Source organism: Amphiprion ocellaris, chromosome 19 (genome assembly GCF_022539595.1).
Source record: "Amphiprion ocellaris isolate individual 3 ecotype Okinawa chromosome 19, ASM2253959v1, whole genome shotgun sequence".
Classification (NCBI taxonomy): Eukaryota; Metazoa; Chordata; class Actinopteri; family Pomacentridae; genus Amphiprion; species Amphiprion ocellaris.
Genome location: NC_072784.1, coordinates 30,671,865 through 30,699,370, shown reverse-complemented (window position 1 = coordinate 30,699,370; position 27,506 = coordinate 30,671,865). Strand labels below are relative to the sequence as shown.

Here is a 27,506-nt window from a genome sequence, read left to right as displayed (position 1 = left end):
TTTCTGAACTAAACAGAGAAAACCACATGAAACAAGCAGTAAATCAACAAACAGATCATATCGTGTGAAAGAAACGTTCCTGCAGACATCAGTGGGCGGCTTCCTCCTCAGCATCTTTAGAGAGGCAGCGTCCCTCGTCCTCTGCAGCCTCCATCTTCATCCATCAGCGGACCTCAAATCAGTGATGATCCGTAATCTCCGTCCTGAACCTCTTCAACTACAGATGTGATTCTCTCCTGATCCAGCCTCTGGAGTGTCCCACTTTTAGAACACTAAACTTGGAGTCATCCTCAGCTGACGCAAAATCCCACTTCACTAAAGCGCAAGGCAGTAAGTCCACACGAGATCCAGAAGCTGGCCAGAACGTCCACGTTTGTCCAACAATGGCCAGAGACGATGCAACAATCGGTAAAAGTCCAGTGAAAAGTTGTAGCGCTCGTTATTGTCCCACTGTCAGTTTAAGTTTAATCACGTTCAAGCTCAATGTCCAAAAGTCCGATGACCTGCAGCCGGCCAGTGGGGCTAAGTATCTGATTTGTTGATGCATGAGTTCGTCACATAGACAGTATGTAGTAAAAACTAAAACACAACCAATACCTGCACATCAAGTCCCTACAGCTGATCTGTGGTTATCACAGCTGGAAAAACTGACTTATAATCTGAATGATACATCTGAAGACTTCTGGAGAGTCTGGTAACCGATGCACACTTTACTACAAGGACTTTGACTTTGCCTTTGTTGAGTTTTAACTTCTAACTGCTCCCTTTAACTGTTTCCTTTTAGGGAGTACTGTATATTCGTTATTAGAAGTCTGCCAGACGGATAGATGGGTGGTTTTATACGTCTATATAATTACTATGTGTAAAAAAACTGCAGCGCTTGGTGTTGGTGTTAATGTTGTGCTTTTTCGTTGTTTTTTTAAGGGTGGGATTTTACTGTTATTTATTTTGATCTGTGTGTGTGCTTGTTATAAACATTCTTTAATAAAAAATATAACAAAAATATGAAAAATCACAACCTGCAGCTGTTTTTTCTTGACATTAGCATGTTAGCTCAGATCCGCATCCTGTCGCTCTGATATCTCATCTGTCATCTGCACCGATCCTGACGACTCGTCTTCTTCCGTCTTTCACCGAAAAGAAAAGATTCACTCATGCATTCTAGTAATTAGCGCTAATCAGCGATGCACTGACCTGGTAGGCAGCCATATTGATTTCAGAGGCTAATCAAGGAAAAGCTTAATGACGCGGCAATGAAAGTGCTCCAGTAAGTGAATTACACCTGTGATTAGATGCTGTGGGGAGGAAACAACCTAAAATCCTCAGATTTACTGCAGGATGGACATGTCAAATGTACGGATGAAGAAACAGTAGAGTTTTAAAGGAGAAACTGTAGAAAAAGTAAATATTTAAAACGTCAATCTTTATTTCTTTTAAAATAAGATAAAGGAAAATTTGTTATCAATAATACAAGTACAAAAATGTATCAGAACACAGACGAATATACAGGACAGAGCAGGACAGTGACAGCTTAGGGAATTATATATGAGACAAACATCCTCGTTATGGAAGATAGAAAAAAGGTGAAGGATTTTTATGGAAGACTAGATTTTAAAGGGACCAAAAAACATCTAAATGTGGTCGACCTGGCTCAAACCAAACTGCTCTCTTTCCAGTTTCAGCCAACTGCTAGCAAAACATTCTCCAATAAATAAGGCACTGATGGGCCTAAAAGCTGGAAACGTACGTGTGTGACTGCCTGAATGTATTTCTGAATAAATGGACCACAATTTATGACAAACGTTCACATTTTACATCGTGCATAAATACATTTTTTTCCATCTTAAACCACTCTTAAGATATTTCTATTAATAAACAAAGACATGTATAAATGGGAATCCATATTTCATCCATATTTAACATGAACATAGAACAGTCGAAGCAAAACACAGGTTGTGACAAAAAATAAAGTCAAACATATGATGTGCTGTTCGATAACCTTTTAATTTTAACTATGAAGAGAGAAACAGACCTGCACTCCTCAAACAGGCTTTTCAAACACAGACAATGTAGTGATCAAATGCAATAATGAGTATTTTCACTTTTCACACATGTTGGCAGACGTGTGTGCATAAAAACTGTGCACAGATTCCTAAAAAGCCCTGCTAAAAAACATGTAAAGAGAAAAAGTGGACGAGTTTAATACGTTACTGATTAAAGCGACGTGTTGTTTGGTAGAAACTGGGATTTTTGGCACCACGGATGCTAACTGTAAAGATCAAGCTGCAGCACATTGTGAAAGGTTAAACTCGTCTTCGGGGGAGAGGGTTCGTTAAAGAGGCACTAAACTGACGCCAACAGTTTATTCAGCCGCCGGAAGTCGCTGAACGTGAAGTCCTTTAAGTTTCTATCCCAACAGTGAGACGGGAGCTGGAGTGGAGGGAAGACTGTCGATCAAAGTCTCATAGTGAACGAATTTCGTCGGCGTCTACATCTCGTGGGCCGCCAGATGGTGTTCTGGGATACCGTTGGCGTGAGCCACCACCGTGTTGTTCTCATTGAGGCGCCTCACGCGGTACATTTCATAGTGGATGCTGCTGGTGATGTCCTTAATGTTCTGCATATGGGTCCTAAAAAGAAAAAAAAAACCAATTAAAGCTGCAAGCAGCGCTGAATGGGTCCTTGCATCCCTGCTGGTCAGCGAATCCAAGCATGTCTACGAGGAGGTGCTGCGACTGGGATGGTATTTTGGCCTGTGGCCTTTTTGATGCCGACCTATCAAAGCTACTCATGTCCACCAGGTGGCGTTATCACTGTGACTGTATACCGGCCTGATATGCCATCAGGGCTGGACTCTGATCACACATGTAACGTCTGAGGCAGATTGGAGCACGTACAGGCTAGTTAGCATTTCCTGTTTCATGGTGAATTGTTGAAATTCCACCAGCTGCCATTTCCACACCCTCAGACTTTTGTGGAGCATTTTGACAAATTTTCATCACCCATGCCTGGTGTACATCCTGACCAAATATGAGCTCTGTTGGGGTTACCCTGTTTGAGTTTATAGCTTTGAAAATGTGCAAAAAAAGGTCCAAAATGGTCCAAAATATGACACACAATTCAAAATGGCCAACTTCCTGTTGTGTTTTAGGTATGGTTGTCTATTACATTTTTGTGCATCGTGACAAGTTACATATTCCTACCAAGTTTCATAGCTGGAGGTGACACGTCCTGGTTGTAGAGCCTGTTTGAAATTTTGTACGTGGTGCTATGGAGCCATTTTGACTCACACCTATGCAAGTTCCATAAAATATCTCATTTTTTGTCAGTCCCTGATGTGTGTGCAAAGTTTCACGTGTTTTCAAGTATTTATAGGCCTTCAAAATTGCGACTTAAAAAATGAGAGAAAAAAATTAAAAGAAACCCATGAGTTTCAGGAGGATCCTAAAGACAAACCAGCAGAAGAGACGGACCAAAGATCACGCTTGGCAACAACATTCACTGAAAATAAACGCTGCTTTTTGCTATTTATGTGCACAGTTTGGCCATAAAAGACTGTTTTTAAGTTGATCTGGTGCAAAGGAAACATTTCTTAGGGACACTGCCTTTTGCACGCATCTTATATTTTAATATAAGATCATTTAATCAAGTTTGGAAGCTGATCCTGGTCCAGTATGTAACCTACAGAAATGTGACAAATGCGTCTGAAAGAACAGATATTCTCCATTTATAATCAGTATCGCTGTCTGCAGCAGCTTGTATTTTACTTGCATTATATTCTGCATAAATTTGCTGTTCAATTCTGTTTTTCCTGCAATTATGTCTTGAGATTCTGATACATTTATGACCAAAAACTTGCAAAACTGGGCCTGAATTTCTTCTGTGTGCACAAAGAAAGAGCTGCCCTACCATTCAGCTGCTGTTTCTATGGCTATGTGTGCAACGTGACATATATAATAATAGCAATATATGTATTATTAATAGATGTGTATTCCATATGTCACAGACTTGCACTGGAGTTATTTATGTTCAGTCCACCTTAAATTACAGCTCATGTAAATACTGTGATTCTGTTTTTCCCACGCTGCTATATTCATGTGCAGCTCTGGACCATTTCAGCACCTTTTGTACATTATTTGTTGTCAAACCATATTCTACTTTATTCTCATCTTAGCATATTCCATTGTAAATTTAGTTTATCCTATTTTACCTACCACATACCGCTCAGTGTCCAACTCCTCTACATGCTTTAAATATAAGTTTTTTAAATTGAGTTGAAAATCTGTCACAAATTTAAATAGGATACATCTTGTACACACACAAAAAAATTAGTTCTATATAGATTCATAGACTGGATTTTTAGATTTTAAGTCGAAAAAAACCATCACAGAGACATATGATTATTCAAAGCAGATAGTTTTCAGATGTCATAAGAAAAACAAAACTAAGTCACCTGATGAGGAGATCCCGTAAATAGGCAAACTCACAGTGAGCGATGTTCTCAACTGCAGGAGAGACAAGTGTGGAGTTATTACACAGAATCAAAAGGGAGTTTTATTAGAGCCAAAAACTGTAAAAAAAAAAAAAAAAAAAAAAAAATTTAACTAAAGAACCGTAAGATTTCTGACTTTCAAACAGCCTTTGAACAAGTAATCTGTAATTAACAGCTGTCAGAAACCTTAGTGATATTTCACCCTTTATTCTGCATGTATCAGTTAAAAATCTGCCAAAAATGAACCGTTTTCTCTAAAGTAAAACATTCTGCACTCGTCGGCTCAACTGAGAAGCTATTTGTGATTCAGCTGTGATCAGCATCACATGATAAAAATTCTGGAACTTCTCGGCTGAACTGCAGGCAGTGTTTACACAGAGCTGATATGAGACAAGTATAGCAACTGATTAAAAACTATATAGTGAAATATCTATAGTATGTAGAGCAGGGCTGTCAAACATGTGGTCCACGGGCCAAAACCGGCCCTCCTGAGGGTTGTAAAGTGTAAAAATTACAGAGAAGACATTAACTGCAGATTGTAAATTTGCAAAACTACAAATTTAAAATAATTTCTTTGTTTTGATCATAAAGTAAAATACTAGATTTCTCATTGTTCTTTTGTCATTTTGTGTCTAATTTTTGTAATATTTTTGTTGTTTATTGTTATTTTTTTGTCTGACATGTCGTTTGTCTCACATTTTTGTCATTTTGTGCCTTTTTTTGTCTTGCTTGTGTCATTTGTCCATTTTTTTGTCACTTTGTGTCTCATTTTTGTAATATTTTGTCTTTTCGTTGTTTTTTGTATTTTCTTGTCTGATTTTTGTCATTTTGATCATAAAGTAAAATGCTATATCATTCAGTTCCAGATAGCTGTGACTAAATGTTGTGTTTCTTTGTAGACACTCTGTGATCTGGAAGTTGTAATGTGGAAATGATAAACTGAGGCTGAATGTTGTTGAAATTGAATTTATTTTTCTCAAGAAACTTCATGTTGTTCATGATGTTTTGTAAAAAGATAATTCCTTAAATGTGAACATTTTCAGAATGTACTTTTTTTTGCACTAAAACAAAGGAAACATTAGGCGTTGTGGTTATTTATAGGTTATTATGCTGTGATTTTACTGGTCCAGATCACTGGAGATGAAATTAGGCTGAATGCAGCCCTGAACTAAGATGAGTTTGACACTCCTGATGTAGAGCCACAGTTATCTACCAGAGTTTTTACATTTGAGTTCTGCTATTTCTAGTCATGGTTTTATTGTTTCTATAAAGATGCAGGACTTTATATTGCAGTGAAAAATGAGGAAAAACGTGTCAGGAGTAAACACATCCAGAAACTGTTTGTGTTTCAGAAGGTTAAAACAGTTAAGTGTGAGCGCTGTGAGCTTTGTTTTGTCTCCTTCGTGTTGAGTTTCCTGAACTGTCCAGCAGGTGGAGGCAGTGATCTAATCGTCCCTGCAGACACTCCTGCACGTCATCAACACCAACTGCACATCTCTGTTCCTGACTTCATACACTCCGAGTCTTTTAAAGAGATAAGAATAAAATATTCCCAGCAGACATGAGTGTGTGTCTGCACAGCACACACTGCAGGAAATGAAACTTCCTCTATGAGACACCCGATAAAAGGGTGGAGCCTCCTGTCTGAGTGGATAACATAATTAAATATTGAATGCCCGATTCTACAGTAGAAATGAATGTTAACAAAGAAGGAGTGAGATAAGATTTCCCAGCAGGTGAAGCTGAAAAACTCTGAAAACAAACAACACAATCAACCATTAATTGACATGTAAAATCACTGGATTTTAAATAAAATTTCTCCCTTCCAGTGTGAGCCACTACAGTGTGCTTGTTCTTTGCAATACAAAAGGGGAGATTTGGAGAGGAAGTAAACAAATAAGGCCTCTGTAGACTCATGGCAGCAGTGTGGAAACTGAAAGCAGCTTTAGAACAGACTGACTGTGACCTTTTATTCCTTTTCTTCCTAACAGAGCCACTTCCAGGTGAACTCTGTGCATACTGCTGTGCTCAAAGGCTATCATAAATATAAATCCTGTAAAGGATAAATAGACTAAAGCATATGCTACATCAGTACTTTCTACTTATGTACAAGCTACACTGCAGGTCAAACATTTGGAAGCAGCTTCAAGTTTCTCTCCACAATGTTTTTCTTAAAAACCAGTATGAATTCTATGGATTCTGGGATGTATTTACTGCAGGATCAGACTTTGCTTTCATTGATATGCACTATTTTCCTCAGTTTACCTTTAGGTATACATTGATGTTACCTGAATAAATCTTAACAAAAGAACAGAAGGGCTTAGTTTTAGGGTTGAGATGATTTACAAGACTTCAGTGCACAAGTTTAAAAAAAACAAATCACAGTTTGCATCATTCATTTTAGCTCTTTGGCTTTTGAGAGTTTGCATAAAAAAACAATAAATCAGAACTGTGTCCAGATCTCTAATGACTTGAAAGAAACAGCTGAGTAAAGAAACAAGATATAAATACCTGATAATTACAGTAAAAATGTATTCTGATGAGGTGGCTCTTTACATAATAATCAGGTTTATTTTGCTGTGAAGTACACCAATGAGACTATGATCTTTCCTTTTGTACAGACTTGATCTCGCTTCCAAACGTTTGGCCTGTAGTGTAGATAATAATCTGTGAAATATCACTGGCATGTGCAATACTGTTATTTCTATAACTAGTACTTGTACCAGCATATTTTGGTTTATTTCTAAAGACTTATCTTGTCTTATGTTAAATAAAAAAACAACAGAGAGAGACTTTAAGAGTTGTACCTTCAATAGTTCCCCACTTGGTCTTCCTCCCCAGCAGCCTCCTGCCGTTGACCTGATACTCCTGATCGCTGCCGACCACAGCGAACGGGATCATTTCCTGCTCAAAGGAAGCACACGGTGGAGTTAGAAATCATTCAGCGTGTTAGAAAACAGACCTGTCAGATTCGCCGCCTCACCCTGATCTTTTCGTTAATCATTCTGTCCTCTGCGTCTTCGTCAAACTCCTTCTGCGGGTAAACATCGATCCCATTGGCTCGCAGCTCTTCCCTGATCTGGTGAGAGCCAAACACAACAAATCTTTAGCCCAAACCGAGGTCTTTAGTTACAGGAGTAATTAGGTGAACATGTCCGCTGCAGCCTGAAGAGACATCAAATACGTGCAGATTAAAACTAATCTGCTCCCAGAGTTTGGGATTAGTTGTGAACCGCTGCATGTGTACAAACAAAGCAGAAAGTATCACAAGATGGATGCATAAACCTGATCAGCTGAACTAATGAGGGACATCCTTCAAGACGATGCCAGTAAAAACACACAACAGAGCAGCTTTATTAATTACAATACTGTTCAAAAGTTTAGGGTCACTTAGAAATGTCCTTATTTTTGAAAGAAAAGCAGTTAACTTTGAGTCATTTTAGAGCAACTTTAACTCATTCAAAACTATTTTAACTCATTAAAAACAACTTTCACTAATAATATGAACTATAACTAATATAAAGTAACTTTAATTCATTTAGAGCAACGTTAACTCATGTACACTACCATTCTGAAGTTAAAGTAAGGTTTTGGAAAGTAAGGAGGAGAAACTGTTCTGACCTTCTTTTTGAAGAAGTCTCTCTCCTCCAGCGTGAGCGTATCTGCCTTGGCAATGACCGGGACGATGTTGACCACTTTACTGAGGCGTCTCATGAATTCTACGTCGAGAGGCCGCAGACTGAGAAGGAAACAGATGATATTTGATGTATGAACATTAAACTGTAACACAGGGGTGTCAAACATACAGGCCAAAACCTGCCCGGGAGAAAACATTAACTGCAATTTTTCAATAAAAGTAACTGCTCTTTTAAAATTGTCCACTGTACTGCCACAATTTCTTAATGTATTTTTTATGTATAAATTTTCTACATCTGCAAGACAGGAGGATAACTTAACGTTTTTCCATAAAAGTTACAACTTTAGATAGTTTGGTCTGGTGTCAGGATCACTACACAGATGTGGAACTTAATGTAAATTTCAAATAATTTCTAGATATTGACAAGTTGTTTTGATCATAAAGTAAAACAGTAGATTGTTCAGTTCCAGATACCTGCGACTGAAAGTTTTGTCTTTGTAGATGTTCATAGCAGATTCATTATGTTCATTTTGTTGTCGTTTCTTTTTTTCTGACAAATTACCTTTACTAATTTGTCAGAAAAAAAGAAACATAATCTAACTTGTAGACACTCTGTGATCTGTAAGTTGTGATGTGTAAATGATAAACTGAGGTTCACTATTGTTGAAGTTTAACTTATTTTTCTTAAGAAATTTCAGGTTGTTCATAATGTTTTGTAAATGTAAACATTTTCAGAATGTACTTTTTTGCACTAAAACAAAGGAAAACATTTGGATTTGTGGTTATTTATAGGTTACTATGCTGTGATTTTACTGGTCCGGATCACCGGAGATCAAATTGGGCTGAATGCGGTCCTTGGACTAAGATGAGTTTGACACTCGTGCTGCAACACAAAACTCTCCCAGCAGAGGGCAGAGGTTCCCAACGCTTCTCCCAGATGGAGGAATGACTAACTATCTACTGTCCTATCCATGATCTATTCTAAAGCATGTGTGAACAGCTGCTGGTTGAGGCTGCAAGGACGTCCGTTCAGGAGCTTTTCCTGCAGCCTCAGAAAGCATCTGTTAGAGCTGTGGATTCTGTCCTGGCTAACAGATCTCTGACAGGAACTGCTCCATGTCAACAGCAAGTCGTGTGCACTCAAGCATGAGCGCAGTGAAAAAGACAAAAGAGCAGAGTTGATTGCATGAACCCAGACACTCTCAGACTCCGTGTCTCTGTCGTCCTTCCTGCCTCTAACCATTAAGCTTTTTAAGGCGAACCCTGAGCAGCTGCCGGCCAGGTCATGTGACATCTGCAGCGTTGGATCCACATGAAACGCTGGAGACAGGGGGCCGATTCACACCGAGTAAAGACAGGCCGTGACACAGAAATTAATAGAGGTGCAGGCCTTTGTGCTGAGAAGAGCCTGACCATCCACAGCTGCTGCGACATTTTCACAAGACCGGTCGCTGCTCTGGTCTAGAGTTACACAATTAAAAAAGAAAGCTCCAGTGGATCTATCACTTGATGGACACATGAGACAGTGTGAATCCTCCCCCCTAGCTGCTCGTATCCCCCGAACCCCTGAGCTCCGATCGGCAGAAGGAGGGCAGATTATGCCATTCGATCAGAGCCAGATGTGTGTTTGTAAGAAATCCAGGGAGAAACTTGGGACATGGAGCTGCTCCAGGGCCTGGAGAGAGCAGCCCATCGTTCCTGTGTGCTTTGGAATGGAGTTCTGGGATCTGTTGCCTCGTTCGGAGCGGAAAAGTGTAGCGGTGGGTGTGTGTTCGATACGAGGGTTAACAAAGGAGAGACATTTATGTGACGATCGGCGTTGGTTTGTCCATCTGTCTGTCTGTTAGCAGCATTACTCTAAAACGGACTAACGGATTTTAATTAATATTTTCAGGGAAGGTCAGAAGTGACACAAGGACCAAGTGATTAGATTCTGGCAGTGTTGCAGCTTATAGTCTGGATCCATGGATTTGTTAAAGATTTCTGTATCATTGCCAGATAGCAGCACAGCATCACTGTAACCATGACAACAAGTGAACACTACATCAGCTGCCTGCTGACGATCACATGATGGCGATCCTACTACTGCTGTGGCATTTTAAGATTAAACAAATGATGAAATTACATGAAAAGGATGTGTAAATCAGACTTTAGAGCTAACAATGATAATATTGGAAGACCTAATGTTTCAACTGAATTTATGCATACATTAAATAATCCTGTGGAAAGCTGCAACCCAGTGGAAGCCCATGGAGCCCATATGAGGCGTTAAGACCGGAAGTGCATGCCCTCCCTCTGGAACCAAGGTCACCCTGAGCCAAGCAGAAATAATGCTAACCTAGCAGAAATAAAAAAGAGGAGGTGCTTAAAGTTTTGATACGATTACATCATACACATCCTGATTGGGTCTTAAGACGATGGGCTGTGGCTTTTCAGAACAGAAGAGGAGTGTTTAGGAGAAGTTTGTATAATTATAGAAGATGATGTAACGCTTTGTGGAGTCAGTTAAAATCTCAAGATTTTGCTCCTGTTTGTTCTTACAGCCTCTGTATTGAATAAACATTATTCGCATCAGACTCTGAAGACTGCTTGAAGACTTTTTCTTGAGAACTTTTTGAAGACTCCAACTTTTGATCCAGAATTGATTTTTTTTTTTTTTTTTTTTTTTTTTTTAAAGTTATTTTTTTTGGCCTTTTATCAGCTTTATTGGATAGGTGCAGTGAGAGAGAGACAGGAAATGGGAGAAGAGTCAGGGGAAGACATGCAGCAAAGGGCCGCGAGCGGGAATCGAACCCGGGCCAGCTGCGTCGGGGACCAGCCCCTGTACATGGGTCACCTGCTCAACGCGTTGAGCTATACGAGCGCCCCTTCCAGAATTGATTTTTGACTACATGTTTGACAAAGCTGCCTGAACATCACTGGCCTTTAGTCACAACACTAGCAATCCACCGCTGAGGACTTATCAGGACTTATCTGTCGGAAATAATACAAGGAACAACTGATTAAATTGTGGGGGTGTTTCTGAGTCCCATCAATTCCCGCCGCCCGCTACATATTTAAGTCACGCCATTCGGTATCCATACATAACGTACACATGCATAACACACGTCTGTGCTCAGTGCGAGGTCATTGTGTTTGTGGATACATCTATATTCAATGAACACATTCTATGCTGTGATTTCTGATCATCAATAACTAATAAACAAACGTGGCATTTCTACAAAAAATACTGCATTTCTGACAATGCCGTATGGGGGAATGAGCAGCCTTGGCAGAGTACTACGCTCTCTGTTCTTTTCTAGTTGACTCTGCAGCATGTTTAAAGACATGAGAACAAACAAATGCATTCAATATATGCAGACATGCACAAGCCAAACACTGTCACTGTCTGTAACAATAGCAGTTATTGAGGTTCCCGTTGATGTAATTGTTTGGTACTGTCACACTGGATATAAGCATGACATCTGTTTACATGGAAACTCCACAGGAGCCTTCAAGCTGCAGGGAGCTTCGTATTTACTGTACAGACACAAGAACAGCTTTAATCTTAACAGCTCTCAGCATGATAGAGAAACTGCTTTGGAAACTCAACTGAAATAGTGTTTCCTAATGCATCTATTTAACTATTTTAGTTTTTACCAGTGTCCAGTGGGAGGGATGAAATATATGCAGCAGTGGACTCTGGAGTCGGGGATCCTTTTCTTTCTGTTGATGTTGATTTCCTCTTGCAGGTATGCCTCGTACTGGTCGTTAATGAACTTCATGATGGGCTGCCAGCTGGGAGGGAAAGAACAATGAGGGGGAGAGGAAAGAAGGACATGAGGTGGAGGAAGAAAAGGAAGAGAAGGGGTAGAGGAGGGAGGTGAGGATACAGGGTAAAAGAGTAGGAACAGGAAAAGCGAGATAACAGGAAAGGAGGATAAAGGGAGGAGCGCCTGGTCAGATGTTATCCTTTCAGACCTCACTGGTTCATGTGGTGATGGTGAAAGAGTGCAGCGTACCAGTTCTCGTTGTTGATCTGGTCTCCGAAGCCTGGCGTGTCGATGACTGTCAGCTTCATTCTCACTCCTTTCTCCTCGATGTCTGCAGGGAAAAACATGGAATCAGTGCCAGCAAAGTGTATATTCTAACGTCAGAAACGCCTCATAAATTCAACAATTGAAACCAAATGTTTTTGAAGTAAAAAGGATCCTGCAAATCCACTGACTGTTTCTCGAACAGAATTTATTCAGAAACTGATCTGAGGAGACAGTTTGGAATAAAGAGCTACCAGGACCGGTCATAAAAACTAGCATTAGAGGGAGGAAGAAAGAAAAGTAATGAAAGAAGGATAAGATAAGACAAGCAGTGGAGCACAGATGGACACAAAACAGTAGAAAAGGCTGCAAACAGAAGGAGTGGAGCTGCTGAGGAGGCCCATACCGTGACTGATGGACTTGATTTCGATGGTCTTGGGGATCTTCTCCTGGGCTGTAGCCAGCACCGACTTACGGCTGACCTTAGACTTGAACAGTGTGTTCATCAGAGTAGACTTTCCCAGGCCACTCTGTCCTGTGGGCACAAAGGTAGACAATGAGAAAACTCTTCTGCTGCTGCTTGTAGGTACCCAACAGTTCACTGAGTGGCGCCAAAACAAATCCCAATGAGGTGCAATGATAATTTTCCACGGCGAGATGATTTCAGGTTGAAGTAGAGACGAACTGAGAGCAAAAGCAAACCAGTTGTCTGAACCCTTTGACCCCAAATCACCCAGGTTCTACATGTTTTCTTTAAAAAAATGCCAAAAATAAACCTGATTATGTAAAAAAAACCCAAAAATATTCAGTCCTCCTTGGTGCAACTGGAAAGCCATCAGTCATGAGACTAAAATTCTGAGACTTTTCAGCTGGACTAGATTGAACTGCAGGCTGTGCTTACACAGAGCAGATAGATTAAATTCAAGATTCAATAGTTTTATTTGTCACATGCTCATAGTCTGTGCAGTGAAATGTAAAGTGATGGTTCTCAAGTTTGTACAATAAAAATAAGACATTATAAAAATGAGTGAACCTTGAAAAAACAAGAGAAAATTAGAAAAAAGTCACAAATAATGAGGCAGAGATCTCAAACTAAAGTGCTAGAGTGCAGTTGTGTGTGTTGTTTTGTTTGCTCTGCATCAGAGCGTGTGTGTGTGTTGATTTACATGTTATTTACTTATTTACATGTTTACATTAATCCAGCGTGCTGCAGCTTTGAGATGAGCTGCTGTGATTGGAGATAGATGATAAATGCATGAAACAAATTAAAAATGTAAGTAGTAACATGAAATGTAATCTTGGAACTGCATAACACGAATGGTCAAAATCTTTAGAATTTCACAGATACTATTAAAATATTCATAGTTTCTGATCAAATAAAAGTTCATATAAATCAGAGACGGTTGAGCAGAATTTGTTGTGAACTTTTGATGATTTGAGATTGAGCCTCCTGAAGTGTTTTTAATTCCTCTGTAGAATTTCTGAGCACCAATCATGGATAAATTTACATCCTTCATGACAGTAGAAATAGTTTTCTTCTCTTTTTGTATGATTTACAGCATTAGAACTTTGTTAAACTGCACAATACATTTTAGATTACTCTCTTCTAGTCATGGCTGTGCTGTTTCCATAGAAGTGAAAGACTTTATATAGGAGTGAAAAATGAGAAAAAAATGCCCAGAAGCTGCTTCAGGTTCAGAGGATTAATGTGCATCTTCTTTAGTTTCACAGCTACGTTTTCAGGACACTGTCTGACCAGATTATTACATGAAAAGCAGTAATACAGTGATGTAATGCTCTCCTAAAGTTCTACTCATCAGCAGTCTGTCTGCATGGATGAGACCATCTGTGACCTCTGCACTTCATCCTAACTCTGCTGTGGGTTAATGAAGAGGGGTTTGCAGGGGCCCACTGGGAAAAGACCATTCACAGTTCAACCCGAGGTTAAGTCAACACCGAGAACTTTGCTGATTTATGGAGATGCACTCTCAAACACAGTCGCATGCTCAGGCAGTCTGAAGCACACAAACATGGACCTGGACAGCTAAACCAGAAACATACAGCTTTAAGTTTAAGGATTCAACATGTCCACATGATAAATGTGCATTTTATCTACCGTAGCTCTCTGGAAGGACTCTCAACTCTCTGTAGCAGCTGCATTTTCTAAAGTTTCTTCGTCCAACATTCTACCGCTAACAACCATCACAACAGCGAAGTGGTGCCAAAATCCCACACTTGCCTCCTCCATGTGGCCAAAGCAGAGCACATTGAGTTTAAACTGTGTCATAACATATCTGGGGACAAACTTGACTCAAAAAGACGGTGAAACTAAATTAACAGAAATATAATAACGATACAGAAAAAGGAGAAAGACCTCCAGAAGTAACTCAAAACCACAGATCAATAAAACCTTTTTGCAAACATTTCTGCTGCTTTTTCTTTTGAAAGCCAGGACCACCAGACTAAAAACAGTTTCTATCCACAGGCCACCAGGCTACTAAATCACTGACTCACCTGCAATATCATAAATAGCAATATTTTACACATATCTCCTGTCTTTGCACGTATCAACGCCTGTGTACATATGACAGTATTGCACAAGATAGTAACCTCTGTGTTTCTGCTGTGTTTATGACAATAAAGTTCTTGAATCTTTTTGTTTCTGTTTCTGAGTGCGTTGCTTTAATCGTTTCTAATTGTGCAACTGCAGCATTTAGTCATCGATATGAGAATTCTCATAAAGATGTCGACCCAATCATTCAGTGTTTAAACTCATCAATCCTTCCTGCACTGCTCTCATTCTTGTGGCTGAACACACCTGAGAGTAAAAACTACATGGAAACCGAGTTTGTTTAATTCTGTTTACCGCTGCAGCGTTACACAACCGAGTCTCATCCCCGAGGCTGCTTCTCAACGGAGACAGACCGAGTGTCGCGACACCATCCAGAGGAGGCGAACGGTGGGGAGGCGGTGGGTTTTATGGTCTACTGCGGAGGTGTGTGTAATTAGCTGCTGCTTCAAAAAGTGTCTGATCACAGTGAAGAGGACTCAGTGAGAAAGAGAGTTTTAAAGTCCTGCTGTGTGTGGCTGCTTATTAAAACAAGTTGGAGGCCTGTACTTCTGTCAAACCCTGATTAGAGAGAAAAGTGTCATATCTGAATAACAGGACTCCAAATAGTTGGCTGAGCTTTGAGATAAGACAATATAAAACTTATAAAAGGGACTTTAGAGTCTGCACATGATGACAAGGCTTGGAGAATAAGGAAGAGAAAAAAATCACAGTAAAAAGTCCAACCTTTTATTGTGGATGCAGATGAGTAATGTCAAAGTTTTATGTACATATCTGTCCCCTGGTATGTGTTATATTTTATTAGTCCAAATAGAGAAATTCATTCTCTCCATTTCAGTAATCCTTCATATTAAGCATCAAGTTGCAGAAATATTTGTTTTTTTAAATCATTATTTTTTTCATTTCCAAATGCAACATATACACTCAATATATGACAAACTTTTGGTTATACTTGAATTTTTAACCCCAATAACATAAAAAAAAAGAAAACTGAGGATTGTATCAACCCCGTTAATATCTTGAAGAGTAGTAATATATTTATCCTCCCAATTTTTGTCAGTGAATGGTTTCCCTCCAGATAAAACCACACATTTTTAACTTTTAGAAACTTTCCTACTGATCTAAAACACTTTTAACATGTGGGATATAATTGGACCGCAGTATAGACCACATGTCTTGGTAGACATACTTGTAAAAAGAAAGTCCTTTAACCTTATTGGTGCTATTAATTCTTGTTCCAAGTTTTTCCATGAAGATGCTTTTTCCTCCTCAATCCAGTAACTGACACTCTTTGATTTGAAAGCCCAGTGATATAGTTTGAAGTTCAGACACACCATTCCTCCATCTGGCTTTTTGTATTGAAGATCTAACCATTTTGTGTTGGGGCGTCTTCCATTCCAAACAGAAGTCTGCAGTAGGGAGTCAAGTTTTTGCCAATATCCAGCTGGGGGCGCAAGTAGAATCACTGAGCTGATAAAGTTGACGCGGGCTAAAATATTCATTTTGATGATTGAAATACATCCTGGGACTGATGCTGGCAGCTGTCTCCATCTATTGATGTCTTCTTCTATCTTTTATAGAATTAGAGAATAATTTGTCACTGGCGATAAGGACGTACTCATTTTATACCCAAATAGAGAACCTCATTTACTACATTAATTTGGGGGTTAGAGACACCTTACTTTGGTCTGTGTTAATCAGCATCAATGCAGTTTTGATAAATTAACTTTGTATCCTCAAAGGTATCCAAATTTTTTCTGTATTTTTAAGACATAGGGGAGGGTAACTGGAACAGTCGCCAAGTAAATGAATGTATCGTCTGCGTACAGCGAGACTGAATGAGAAGTTGAAGGGGACATCTGAGGGGAGTTTCTAATCATTTGTGCAAGCGGTTCAATAGATAAATGGGTCACCTTGTCGCGTTTTATGTCAAACAGTTCTGAGAGGCTTCCTCCCACACACATTCCAGCTGAAGGATTAGCATGCAGAAGTTGCAGGAATATTTCTAATACCTACCATGCTTTTTGAACTGAACTTCCTCTCTGCTGCTGCACTATCTGACAGGCTAAACCTGGACATATTTCTGTGAGAACACACTCCCTCTACTTACCCACAACCATAATGTTGAGCTCGAAACCCTGCTTCATGGCCTTCCTCCTCATCTGCTCCAGGATGGCATCGATGCCCACGTAGCTGAAGTCCACCGCCGTGGGGCCGCCGGCCTTCTCCCCGTACAGACCACCCACCGCTGGGGACACCAGAGCGTCCGGCACCACCGCCTCAGACATGCTGCTGTAGCTGGGAAACACCTCAGGTCCTGATTAGACACACAGAGAGGGACAGATGAGTTTGACTGGAAATGATTTGTAATATAGAGGAACGACTGGAAGGAAGGTGGAGAGAAGGGACAGATAAAAGTCTGATTAGCAACACTGAGAATGAGGAAAACCAGTAGGATGAGGAAGCAGTCAAGAGAGGTTAAAACATCCACAATTAGCAAGAACTCAGAGGAAACACTGATAAGACAACAACTTAACTTAATCTTCCTGATGCATGAAAATCACATTTTGCCTCAGCAGCTTTTTAGGTGCTTTTGGAATGAAATCAAACAGGAAACATTGGTTTAGTCACCTACTTGTTAATCAAACAACCACCACAATTTTTAAGAAGCCATGCAAGCAGCACTGTGAGGCTGTGCTATTAGCAAAAATGCTAACATCAATATGCTAACGAAGCCCATAAAATGTTTATACAGTGTTCCTGCGGTTGATGGGAATGAACTGAGTTTTGCAGGAGTTTGGTTTGGCCAAAAGCTCCAATGACAATGTTTTGGTGCAGAATCACGATTTTCTCCACAGACTTGGTTGAACTCACATGGCTGCCTGGATACAGAGCCTGTTCTTTTAACTCAAGACTAAAGGCAACAACTCACAAATCTCTGCATCCTGCATGCATTTTTTCTCTTTAGTTTCAATTCAGTTTTATTTTTGCAGCACCAATTTACAACTTGAGTTGTCTCACGGCTCACCACATAGTAAGATGATCCCTGCAGATTCCCAAAATGTGGGAATCTCGACTGCATAATTTCTGGTAGTGGGGGACTGCTTTTCTTGAATTTCCCTCAGGATTAATAAAGTATCTATCTATCTATCTATCTATCCATCTATCTATCTATCCATCTATCTATCTATCCATCTATCCATCTATCTATCTATCTAGTGCAAACTCTGTGGGAATAAACCTTCGGCAGTACCAGGCTCAGGTAGAGTGACGATCTGCCTCTACCCGTTAGGGTTGGGATAAATTAGAGAGGGAAGTTCTGACTTGAAGTAGTGATTTATATTCTTTCTCTGTCATGCTGTCTTCTATTTACAGAATAAGTTCCTCTTCCAAGGTGTGAAACTGTGTCCCGACCAAACATGCTTTTTTCACAATTCATCTGAAAATTTGATAATTTAAGAATGTTCACATTAAAAGATAAGAGTAGAGGATATTTTGACCTTTCATCATTGCTTCTGCACCATTAATATCTGGACAAAATTTAATCCGTGCAACAGTCAAGATATATTTCAGTAAAATCCCAAAATGTCAATCTAAAGGTGGCACCGGGGTAAATGTCAGAGAATCACACAAGTCATTAGAATCCACCCTCTGGGAAACATAAACGTCTGCACAAAATTTACAGCTGCTCCATTTAATACGTTATGTTTTAGTCTGGAACTAAATGCTAGCGTGGCTAAAAACCCATCCTGACTCTGAAACAGAGGGAACAACTGGTCTCCTGCCAACACAGGCTCTTGACTCATCAGAAAACTATTAGAAAATATACTCGATGGTACTAAAGCACTCTGGACTTGGCAGGAGGCCGCCTCTGCAGTTTGTTTTATACCAATGATTAGCTTAATGTCCTGCATACGTGTCTAATCACAAGACAAATATTCAACCTGCAGTGTGCTCACTGAGGTATGCAGAAAGTGAGTGGACCAGGTGAAGAATTTACTCTGCAGTGTTTGTGTCTGTATGTTGGTGGAGCTGCTGCCCCTCTCCAGGCCTCCCTGCTGCCTCCCTGCTGCCTCCCTGCTGCCCCTCTCCAGGCCTCCCTGCTGCCTCCCTGCTGCCTTCCTCGCTCTGCATCGTGTCGTGTTACTGTCCTGTTAATGTGAGAGGCAAGAAGAGGGAGACCGCCGAGGCTGAAACCTGATCCACTCTCACACACAAAACACACAGTACATGCCTGAGTTTGTGCATTTAAACATGACCTCACTCGCTCCTCCGTTTGATCACACAGCTGACCTGGAGCTGCACACATGGACATGCGAACATGAACATATACTCAGACCGCCCACCGAGGACTTAACAGCAAACACTGGGAGGAGAAGAAGTCCAGACGGCATGCCAGTCGGCTCATATCGCTCGGCAGATTAACCCTTTACCATTGTGCCAGTCCACCACGACGTGTTCTTACATTTCTACAGACTGTAGCGCAATTTTTTGAGCATTTTTATTTGCTTTACATCAATGTAACCCTTATATCCCAAGTTTTAATAATATGTATTGACTTATGTCTTAACTACTACGATAAATTGCTTAAAAGTGCAATAAATATAAAAAAATTAAATAATTTTTGTTTTTTTCACATATATTTCAAAACACTGAAATAGCATAGCTGTATCCCTCAAATTTATAAAAACGTTGCACAATATCCGTCTGGTTTATGAAGATTTTTGATATGTGCTCTTTATTGTGTATTTTTACAAACCCATTACTGGAAAGAAAAAGTGCTCTGAGACCTAGTGAATGTGTGAAATATGAGTGCAACTAGCCAGATTTTATACGCAGAAAGAAAAATCGATTCGTCTTATCTGGTTTCAAATGTACCACCTATCAAAAATGAATATGCAATCGTAGTACCTACGCTATGCTGGGCTCTAGAGGGTTAAATCAGTCCACGCACTTCAAACTGGCACTACTTTGATTAATGGAAAAAAAGAAAAACACAGCAGCTGAAAGTGAAAACTAGTTTCTGCTATAATGCGCTCCATTGTGTCCATCCATGTGTCATTGAGACCCACCTATGGAAGCAGCTCTCCTGGCCTCCTTCACCACTTCCCCATCCTGTTCCAGCAGTCAGTCAGCAACTTACCACGACTCTCTGCCCTCCACCTCCCCAAAACCTCTGCTCTGCTGCTCTCTTTCTCTCAACCTCACCCTTTCCTCCCTCCTCTGGCCGATGCTCTGTCATCAGTTTCCCCTCTGCATCTTATCCATTGTCTCTCTCCTTTCGCTTCCTCCCTGCTGCTGCACATCTGGCTTTCAGTTCGAACGTTACATTTGTGCCACATTTCTTCGGGCTATCTCACACCTCACACAACCTTTCATCCTCTGAGTGACACCGTCGATATCAATCCCTCTTCTTTCTGCTCCGCTAGTGCCTTTGTGACAGTTATGTGCTGTAAAAACAGACCAGAGGGTAGCTTCACCAAAGGCTCAAAACCAACAAAGCATCAAAGGAAATGGACGTAAAACGAGACAGTATCAGCCTCACATATCTTTAAACAGCAGCAAAACACTAAAATATAACCGCCTTGATGATTAATAAACTGAGAATATACTAATCTGCAGCTTTCTATTGCTGCAGCTACTTCCTCTTGAGGATTTACTGTATCTGTAGATGTGGAAATCTTATGTTTTCTTAGAGATAACAGCTCATCAGCACCCTTTACTTAAGTTAAAGCACCAGAACAGTGAAGTAACTCCTGCAAAGCTAAATCAGCTCAATAAAAACATACCAAATAAATGCACTAAATGCACAGAGGCAGTGCAGAAAGATTACAACATTTTGGGAAGACATCAGAGCTAAATGTGAGAAGATTATTTCAAAACGAATTTCATTAAGTTTGGTCTGTTTCCAAAAGAACTGAACTCTAATAAAAAAGGAACAAATATTGACAAACCTCAGCTTTTTAAATGCTAAAAAGACCAAATATTACACACTAGATAGGACAAATAAAGTCAAACCTTCCACTCGAAATAATAATTTATGTACTGAAAGACAAACAAAAAAATATGAAAAGACTTTGCTGTAAATCATGCAGACTTTGTCGAGAAAATATCTGAAAGACTTACTTAAAAAACGAGTATGAATTACCATCTATTAGTTGAGAGTTTGTGTATTCTGTTCTGCTTTGTAATTATTTTTTTTCCTCTATGAATATGCTGGAAAATAAAAGTACCAAGACATAAATGCAAAAATGCTCCACAACAAATTAAAGTCCTGCTCAAGTTAAAGCACAGAAATAAAGGCAGCAAAAGGTAGTTTAAGAGTTAAAGTGCTGGTTTGGTTCCTGTGACTGATGTATTATTGTATAAATGACGTCATTAGATCATTAAAGTGTGTCAGTAGCAGGAGGAGCTGGTCTGAGCTGCAGTTTTACAAACAGACAGTAGATAAATCAGAGGCTTTGTCAGATTAATGGCAGCAGAAAGAAGAAAAAATGAAGTTCTGATACACAAATCTGCTTTCAGTTTGTGGACTTTTTCCACTAATCCAGATCATTTGAACATTTATTGGAATTAAGCCGTGTGTTCAGAGGGAAAGATCACAGTTTGGTGGAGCTCAGACTTTTACATCGGAGGCCAAACATACTGGAAACCACTGGATTGATCGTTAACAATGAGCTGTTCTGTTATCCATTGTGTAAAGTCTTCATCTTATAAGTAACTAAAGATGTCAAATAAATGCAGGAGGGTAGAAAGTGATATATGGTAAAGTAGAAGCATAAAGTACTACAATAATGTATAAATAATGGAAATAATCACTTATTCTAGGTATATTTACCGATACAATCCAAAATAATTCATATTCTCAGTGTCCAAACTTACATACTGTTCTCAGACAAATAATCCAAACCAATTTTCATCTGGATTTCTTTGATATATGATGTGCTCCTGACAGTTTTCTCTGCTCTGGATTTCCATTTGTTGTGTGCACATGCAGTTACAGCCCCTGCATTTCATACAAGGACTTCCTGAAATAAGTGTCTCATTTCAGAGAACAATGCTGACCACATTTATTGTATCAACAAGCTGTCTGTCCTGTTTAAAAAGCAGTAAATACACACCGATCTCCCTGTGTAGCTGGAAAAACACTGAATCCGGGAGGGGACAGGGAGAGCAGTATAGCTGGTAACTCGCCGGTTTCCCAGAGAGAAGCAGCGAGGCTCTTCAAAGCTTTGACTGTCCTTTGTGAATGCAAAACCACCAATTTTCTCAGGGCTGTAAACAACTTGGCAAACAGACAAACTGTGGGAAACCCAGCGAAGAAAACAAATCTCTTTCATTACAGGTAGTAAACTCCTTCGGTTCTGTCATCAGTAAAACTACAGATCCCAGAATGCAGCGATACAAGAATGTGAAGCTTTGAGTGAATCTGGTTGTTTTCACAGCGAGTCCAGGACTTCAGAGTGACCCGACATCTGGACACGCCGACCATTTGTTCTCGCAACATGCTGCAGACCTGTAATGGATTCTAACCAGTAAACACAGGTGTCTGGAGGCAGCCGGTTCGACCAGAGTCCTATAAATTTTTAAAACATCTGACCTCCACCAGTAAAAAGCCTGATCCCGGTGGTTTACAAGCTGGTGGACGTCACCCCAAATGTACCAAACGCAGTGACCCAATGCAAAAGTACCCGTTTATGTCAGGTTAAATAGGGATGTAACAGACGGCACAAACGTAACTCCAGTTTTTCATGGTCATCCAACCAAAGGAAATCAAAATAAACAGAGGACATCTTACTGAAAAGCACCTCCCTCACATCTGCATATACAGGACAGTAAAACATCAAATGAACCTCATTCTCAGCTTCACCTAAATTCCACAGCAACCAGTCTGTCGTTCTCTGAAGCAGCATTAAACCCCCCCGGTCTCTAAAGCTAACGGTTCCTGAGTGAAACTGAGCCCACAGGGATCTCTGACTTTGGCTTAAATTATAATTCACATAAGATTCCACTCTGTATCTATCCTTTATAAGACGATAAGTTTGTAATTCATGGAGTCATGTGATGATCTGTGTCTGTCTGTCTGTTAGCAACATTACTCAAAAACAGACAAACGGATTTGGATGAAATTTTCAGGGAAGGTCAGAAATGACACAAGGACCAAGTGATTAGATTTTGGCAGTGATGCAGCTGAATGATACCAGGAACAACTGATTAAATTGTGGGGGTGTTTCTGAGTCCCATCAATTCCTGCTGCCCGCTACATATTTAGGTCACGTGATTCAGTATCCATACATAACGTACACATGCAGAACACATGCCTGAGCTCAGGAAAGGTCATTTTGTTTGTGGTTACATCTATATTAAATAGACGCACTCTATGTTGTCGTGATTTCTACCACAAATTCTTTCACGATTTCAGCCGTGAAAATCAGCTGTTTCCAGCTAGAATAGTCATTTACCACATTAATAATGTCTAGACTGGATTTATCATTCATTTAATGTTATCTTCATTGAAAAAACTGCATTTCTTTCAAAATAAGGGCATTTCTAAGTGACCCTAAACTTTTGAACAGTACTGTATATCTGATGTTTGGAGGTTCCCATCCCGTATCTCCACTAATGGCCAAAACTAAAGTAAATTGATGGACTCCCAGCAATGATTGAACCGCTCTATGATGCTCTGTATTATAACTTGTATGTTCCCAGAAGCACAGTCAGACACTGGACAGACACATGAATTGTATAGTTGTGCATAAGAATGGAATCCTAGATTACCATAGTCCTTAACTTTGTTCAGTGTTGACTGAGCTAAAACATGAACAGCTTCCTTAAATGTCATGTTTAGAAGTGCTTTAAACTCTCAGACTGGAGCTACAACAATTCAATTCTGCAATTTGTGGTTGTTCTTCACTGGTTTGTATTTCTGTGCACCAAACACACATACGCACTTTATGAATGTTAAATAATTATGTGATCATACTTTAGAACTGTTATTTAGGCCGAAGTCTTCCATGTTGTGGAGAAATTCTTAAGAAACAAACTCAACGACACGTAGTTTTCCCACAGCTCTAGTTTTTAAAATGGTTTTCCCCTGTATCAGCTCCAGTTGTGGCATGAATAGTGTGTTTCCTTTAAGTCTGTTAGAAAGTGAAATTAATTTTAGCAATTGGAAAGCAGAGAATGACTCACTGGACTTGCTGTGATGCTGTTTTCAATTACAGGCACTAAAGAATACTTTTTTTTCTTGCTTCCAGCGGTATCGGATTGCTTTGCTTTTTTGTAAATATGGCCTGCAGGCTGCTCAAACACCACAAAGCATTTCTGAGAGGAGAAACAAGAGCAGGGAGGAGGAAGAAGTGTGGTGAAAGAAGGGCAGCAGTGTGGGAAGCACGAGATAAAGAGAAGAAGCAAAAGGAAGACGGCCGTTGAGTGACAGGAGGTAATACAGATAAGGTCAGGGGAAGGAGTTCAGAGGAAGGCATGAAGAATGGAGGAGGAGGAGGAAAAAGGAACGAAAAAAACACGAGTGTGGACAGTAGAGTTCGTGATTTATTCCACTTTTGGGCCCGGGGCGTTCCTCACTAACTGCACACAGGCCTCCAAACCAGGATGTAAATACATGTGAAACCAGCTAAACATGTCCCCCTTCACTGCAGTCTCTTCAGGAGACGCTGAAACAACGAAGGACTGAAGAAAACTGTGAATCTGTCGTGTGTGTTTAGTGGCGGTGTGGTGAAAACCGCCGAGCCGTGGCCCAGCTGTCCACGGTGTTGATCTTGACAGCGTGGTGAGCAGGTCAGAGGTGGCGTTCCCAGTTTAGGTTGGAAAAGAGCTGCTCTGAGGTTAGCCCCCTCATGACTAACCAGTGGTTTGACCCTCTGAACAAACTGACATGAATCACAGGAGAGGAATCCAGAGAGAGAAAGGGTTTGGAAACTTGGAGCGAGGGAAGAGTGTTTGTTATCTCAAACAGCGATTCACTCGATGGATCCTTGAAACTGTGATCTGCAAAATCTGTTGCTTTTTTTAGATGCTTTTACAACTCTGTGGTGCAGTTTGTTTTCTTTACTAGGACACTCCACTGCAAGAAGAACCATTGAATAACAATCTGCAAACACATCCACATCTAAGACTAGTCAAAATATAGATTAAAAAGATCAACTGAAAGAAAAATGGCATTTTTGGGGGAACTCCAGACTTATTTGTTATTTTAAAATACTTTCAAACATTCTTTTCTCCTAGTTTTTTTAGATTTGGTCTCAGGACAAGAACATTTACACAACAACTGCATGTTTTAGTATTTTGTACATGGATTATTAGAAATTTGATGGGTGGGACGTAAAATGTCCTCCAGTTCTGGAATGACCCAAGTGCGATTTTACACCTTCATAATTTTAACTAATTCTATATATTCTAACTTATTCTGGTTGCTAAAAGTTAACTGAGCTATACTGATTGTGCAATTTTACATAATATAGCTGTTTGTTTTCAATTTATTTACTTATTTTGACAGTTTCTCTACTCGGCACAATCTCTCCCAGTCAGAAGATGATCTGAACTCGTGCATTTTATCCGTTTGTATGGAGCTCCTTGTCAAACACACATTAGTCAACTAATCCAGTTAATGGGATTTTAGATCTGTGCTCTAGACTAAAATCTTTTTATGGACCCTGCATTAAAACATCTGCTCTTTCTGCTCTTGCATTTACATTCCCCGGCAGGACAGAGAAGGTTTGCAGTAGAGTCTCATCCTGACAGATCCACATTTGTTTTGATAGCGAGCTGGATGCTTCTTGAGAAGTGTGTGGGCTGCTGCAAACGTTATTTTAGCCAGATAAAATCCAAGAAGTCGCTGCCTTTCCAGTGCTTCTAGAACTGGCGTTTTTGTAGCCGATTTCCCGTAAGAGGAAGAGACGATTCAAGAGACAGTGGAGAAACTTGTGTAGAAGGAATAAAATGCATCCAGCTGCCCTCCAGCACAGAATCAATCTGACAACCCCGACCACAGGGGTTTACAACGGACAAACACACACACACACACACACACACACACACCTACACACACACACGCACGCACGCACGCACGCACGCACGCACGCACGCACGCACGCACGCACGCACGCACGCACGCACGCACGCACGCACGCACGCACGCACACACACACACACACACAGATTTTCCCACCCTCTGACAGCGAATCCCTTAATAAAAGGGGGAAACTGGCGTGGTGGCAGCGCAAACACGCTCTGTTGTGTTACTGAAGTGGGAGTGTTTGTGCAGCGAGGCCGGGTTCCCAGAGTCCTCGTCATTCAGGTCTCAGGAGAAATGTGCCCTCTGACCCCTGCAGGGTCCAGCGAGCTCTTCATGTCACCTACCTGTCCCTGGATAGTGTCCAGCATGTGGATTAATTAGTGGTGGGCCGCCATTAAAAAAATATCTAATTAACTAGAGGTTTCATCATTAATTAAATATCAATATTTGACTCAATAAGCAAAGTTTTTCAACTCAAATAAATTTTGGTTGATGACTGAATTGATGAATAGACATATACGTGAACTTAAACAACAAAAATGTTTAATTTCTATTTATCTGCATTTTTCATCTGTCTCCTACATTCACAGATTACTGCGAAGTGCAATTATAGTGATTATATTCAACAATTTAAGACTGTTTGTAATTTCAAGTACTTTTAATGTCTTGAAAAGTGGTCTATTATGGGATGGCTACATCGTTTGCCGGTACCTGGACTGTCGTAGCTAACGGTAGCTCTGGTGCTAACAGCGACATGTTTTGCATTGAGGTGATACCTTTGGCCTGAAGTGCTGCGTTCAACATAAAACTCTTTGCTGCAAAACCACAAAAAACTGCAAAATGAGCATGAAAAGAAACCAAATAACCACAGAAAGGTTCAAAAAAATGCAAAAAACCCCACAACAACATGCAAAAGCCGCCACAAAAAGACACAAAATTCCAACAAAAAGAATCAAAAGCACCACAAAAAGTCAAAATCACCAAAAAAGGACACAAAATAACTACAATAACGTGCAAAATGAGCCAAAAATGTGCAAATTAACAACAAAGAGGTTTAAAATCACCTCGTAAAGACATAAATCACCAAAAAAAGAAACACTAAGTCACCACAAAAAGAAGTGAAATGGGCCAAAGCAGAGGCAAGATAATCACAAAAAGATTCAAAATCTCCACACAAAAAATACAAAATGAGCATGAAAAGAAGCCAACTAACCACAAAAGGTTCAAAATCAGCCCCAAAACACGCAAAAGCCACCATAAAAACACACACAATTATAACAAAAAGAATTAAAAACACCACAAAAACTTCAAATCACCATAAAAAGAGGGAATGTTTTGCATTGAGGTGATACCGTCGGCTTGAAGTGCTGCAGTGATCAGAAAACTGTTTGTTGTACAATTTGCACACAACCAGGCTTTTATCCAAACTGCCCTCGGCCAATTTCTAAAAGAAAACTTTCCATCCAACAAGCTCAAGTGTGTCTTCTCTTCCTTCACTGTTCACCAAACTTTCTTGTGTGCTGAGAATTCGTCCTGTGGATCTTCATGGCTGGAAAACAGACTTCAGGTTCATTAGCGCCACCTACTGGGCTGGAGTGTGCATCAGCATTACTGGTGTGGCAGAAATTAGGGAACTGAGACAGGTGCAATTAAATGTGGTTTTTTTTTTTATACGCGTTATTACTCCTGATCCGTTGGAAATGATACAAGGAACAACTGATTAAATTGTGGGTGTGTTTCTGAGTCCCACCAATTCC

At 40.1% G+C, this 27,506-nt stretch overlaps 1 protein-coding gene across 5 annotated transcripts in view; it reads right to left on the bottom strand.

Moving 5' to 3' along the window:
- Positions 1–1,402: 1,402 nt before the first annotated feature.
- Positions 1,403–27,506, bottom strand: part of LOC111576155 (septin-9-like) — a 103,541-nt gene continuing 77,437 nt past the window's right edge. For all 5 annotated transcript variants that reach the window (XM_023281701.3, XM_023281704.3, XM_023281702.3 and 2 more), the window contains 9 exons: positions 16,825–17,031; positions 12,552–12,680; positions 12,131–12,212; positions 11,769–11,906; positions 8,114–8,231; positions 7,476–7,571; positions 7,300–7,396; positions 4,454–4,505; positions 1,403–2,630 (listed from right to left, as the gene is read on the bottom strand). In XM_023281701.3, the coding sequence (XP_023137469.1) occupies positions 2,489–2,630; positions 4,454–4,505; positions 7,300–7,396; positions 7,476–7,571; positions 8,114–8,231; positions 11,769–11,906; positions 12,131–12,212; positions 12,552–12,680; positions 16,825–17,031 (1,061 nt within the window). In that variant the 3' untranslated portion in view covers positions 1,403–2,488. The remainder of the gene's footprint in view (positions 2,631–4,453; positions 4,506–7,299; positions 7,397–7,475; positions 7,572–8,113; positions 8,232–11,768; positions 11,907–12,130; positions 12,213–12,551; positions 12,681–16,824; positions 17,032–27,506) is intronic.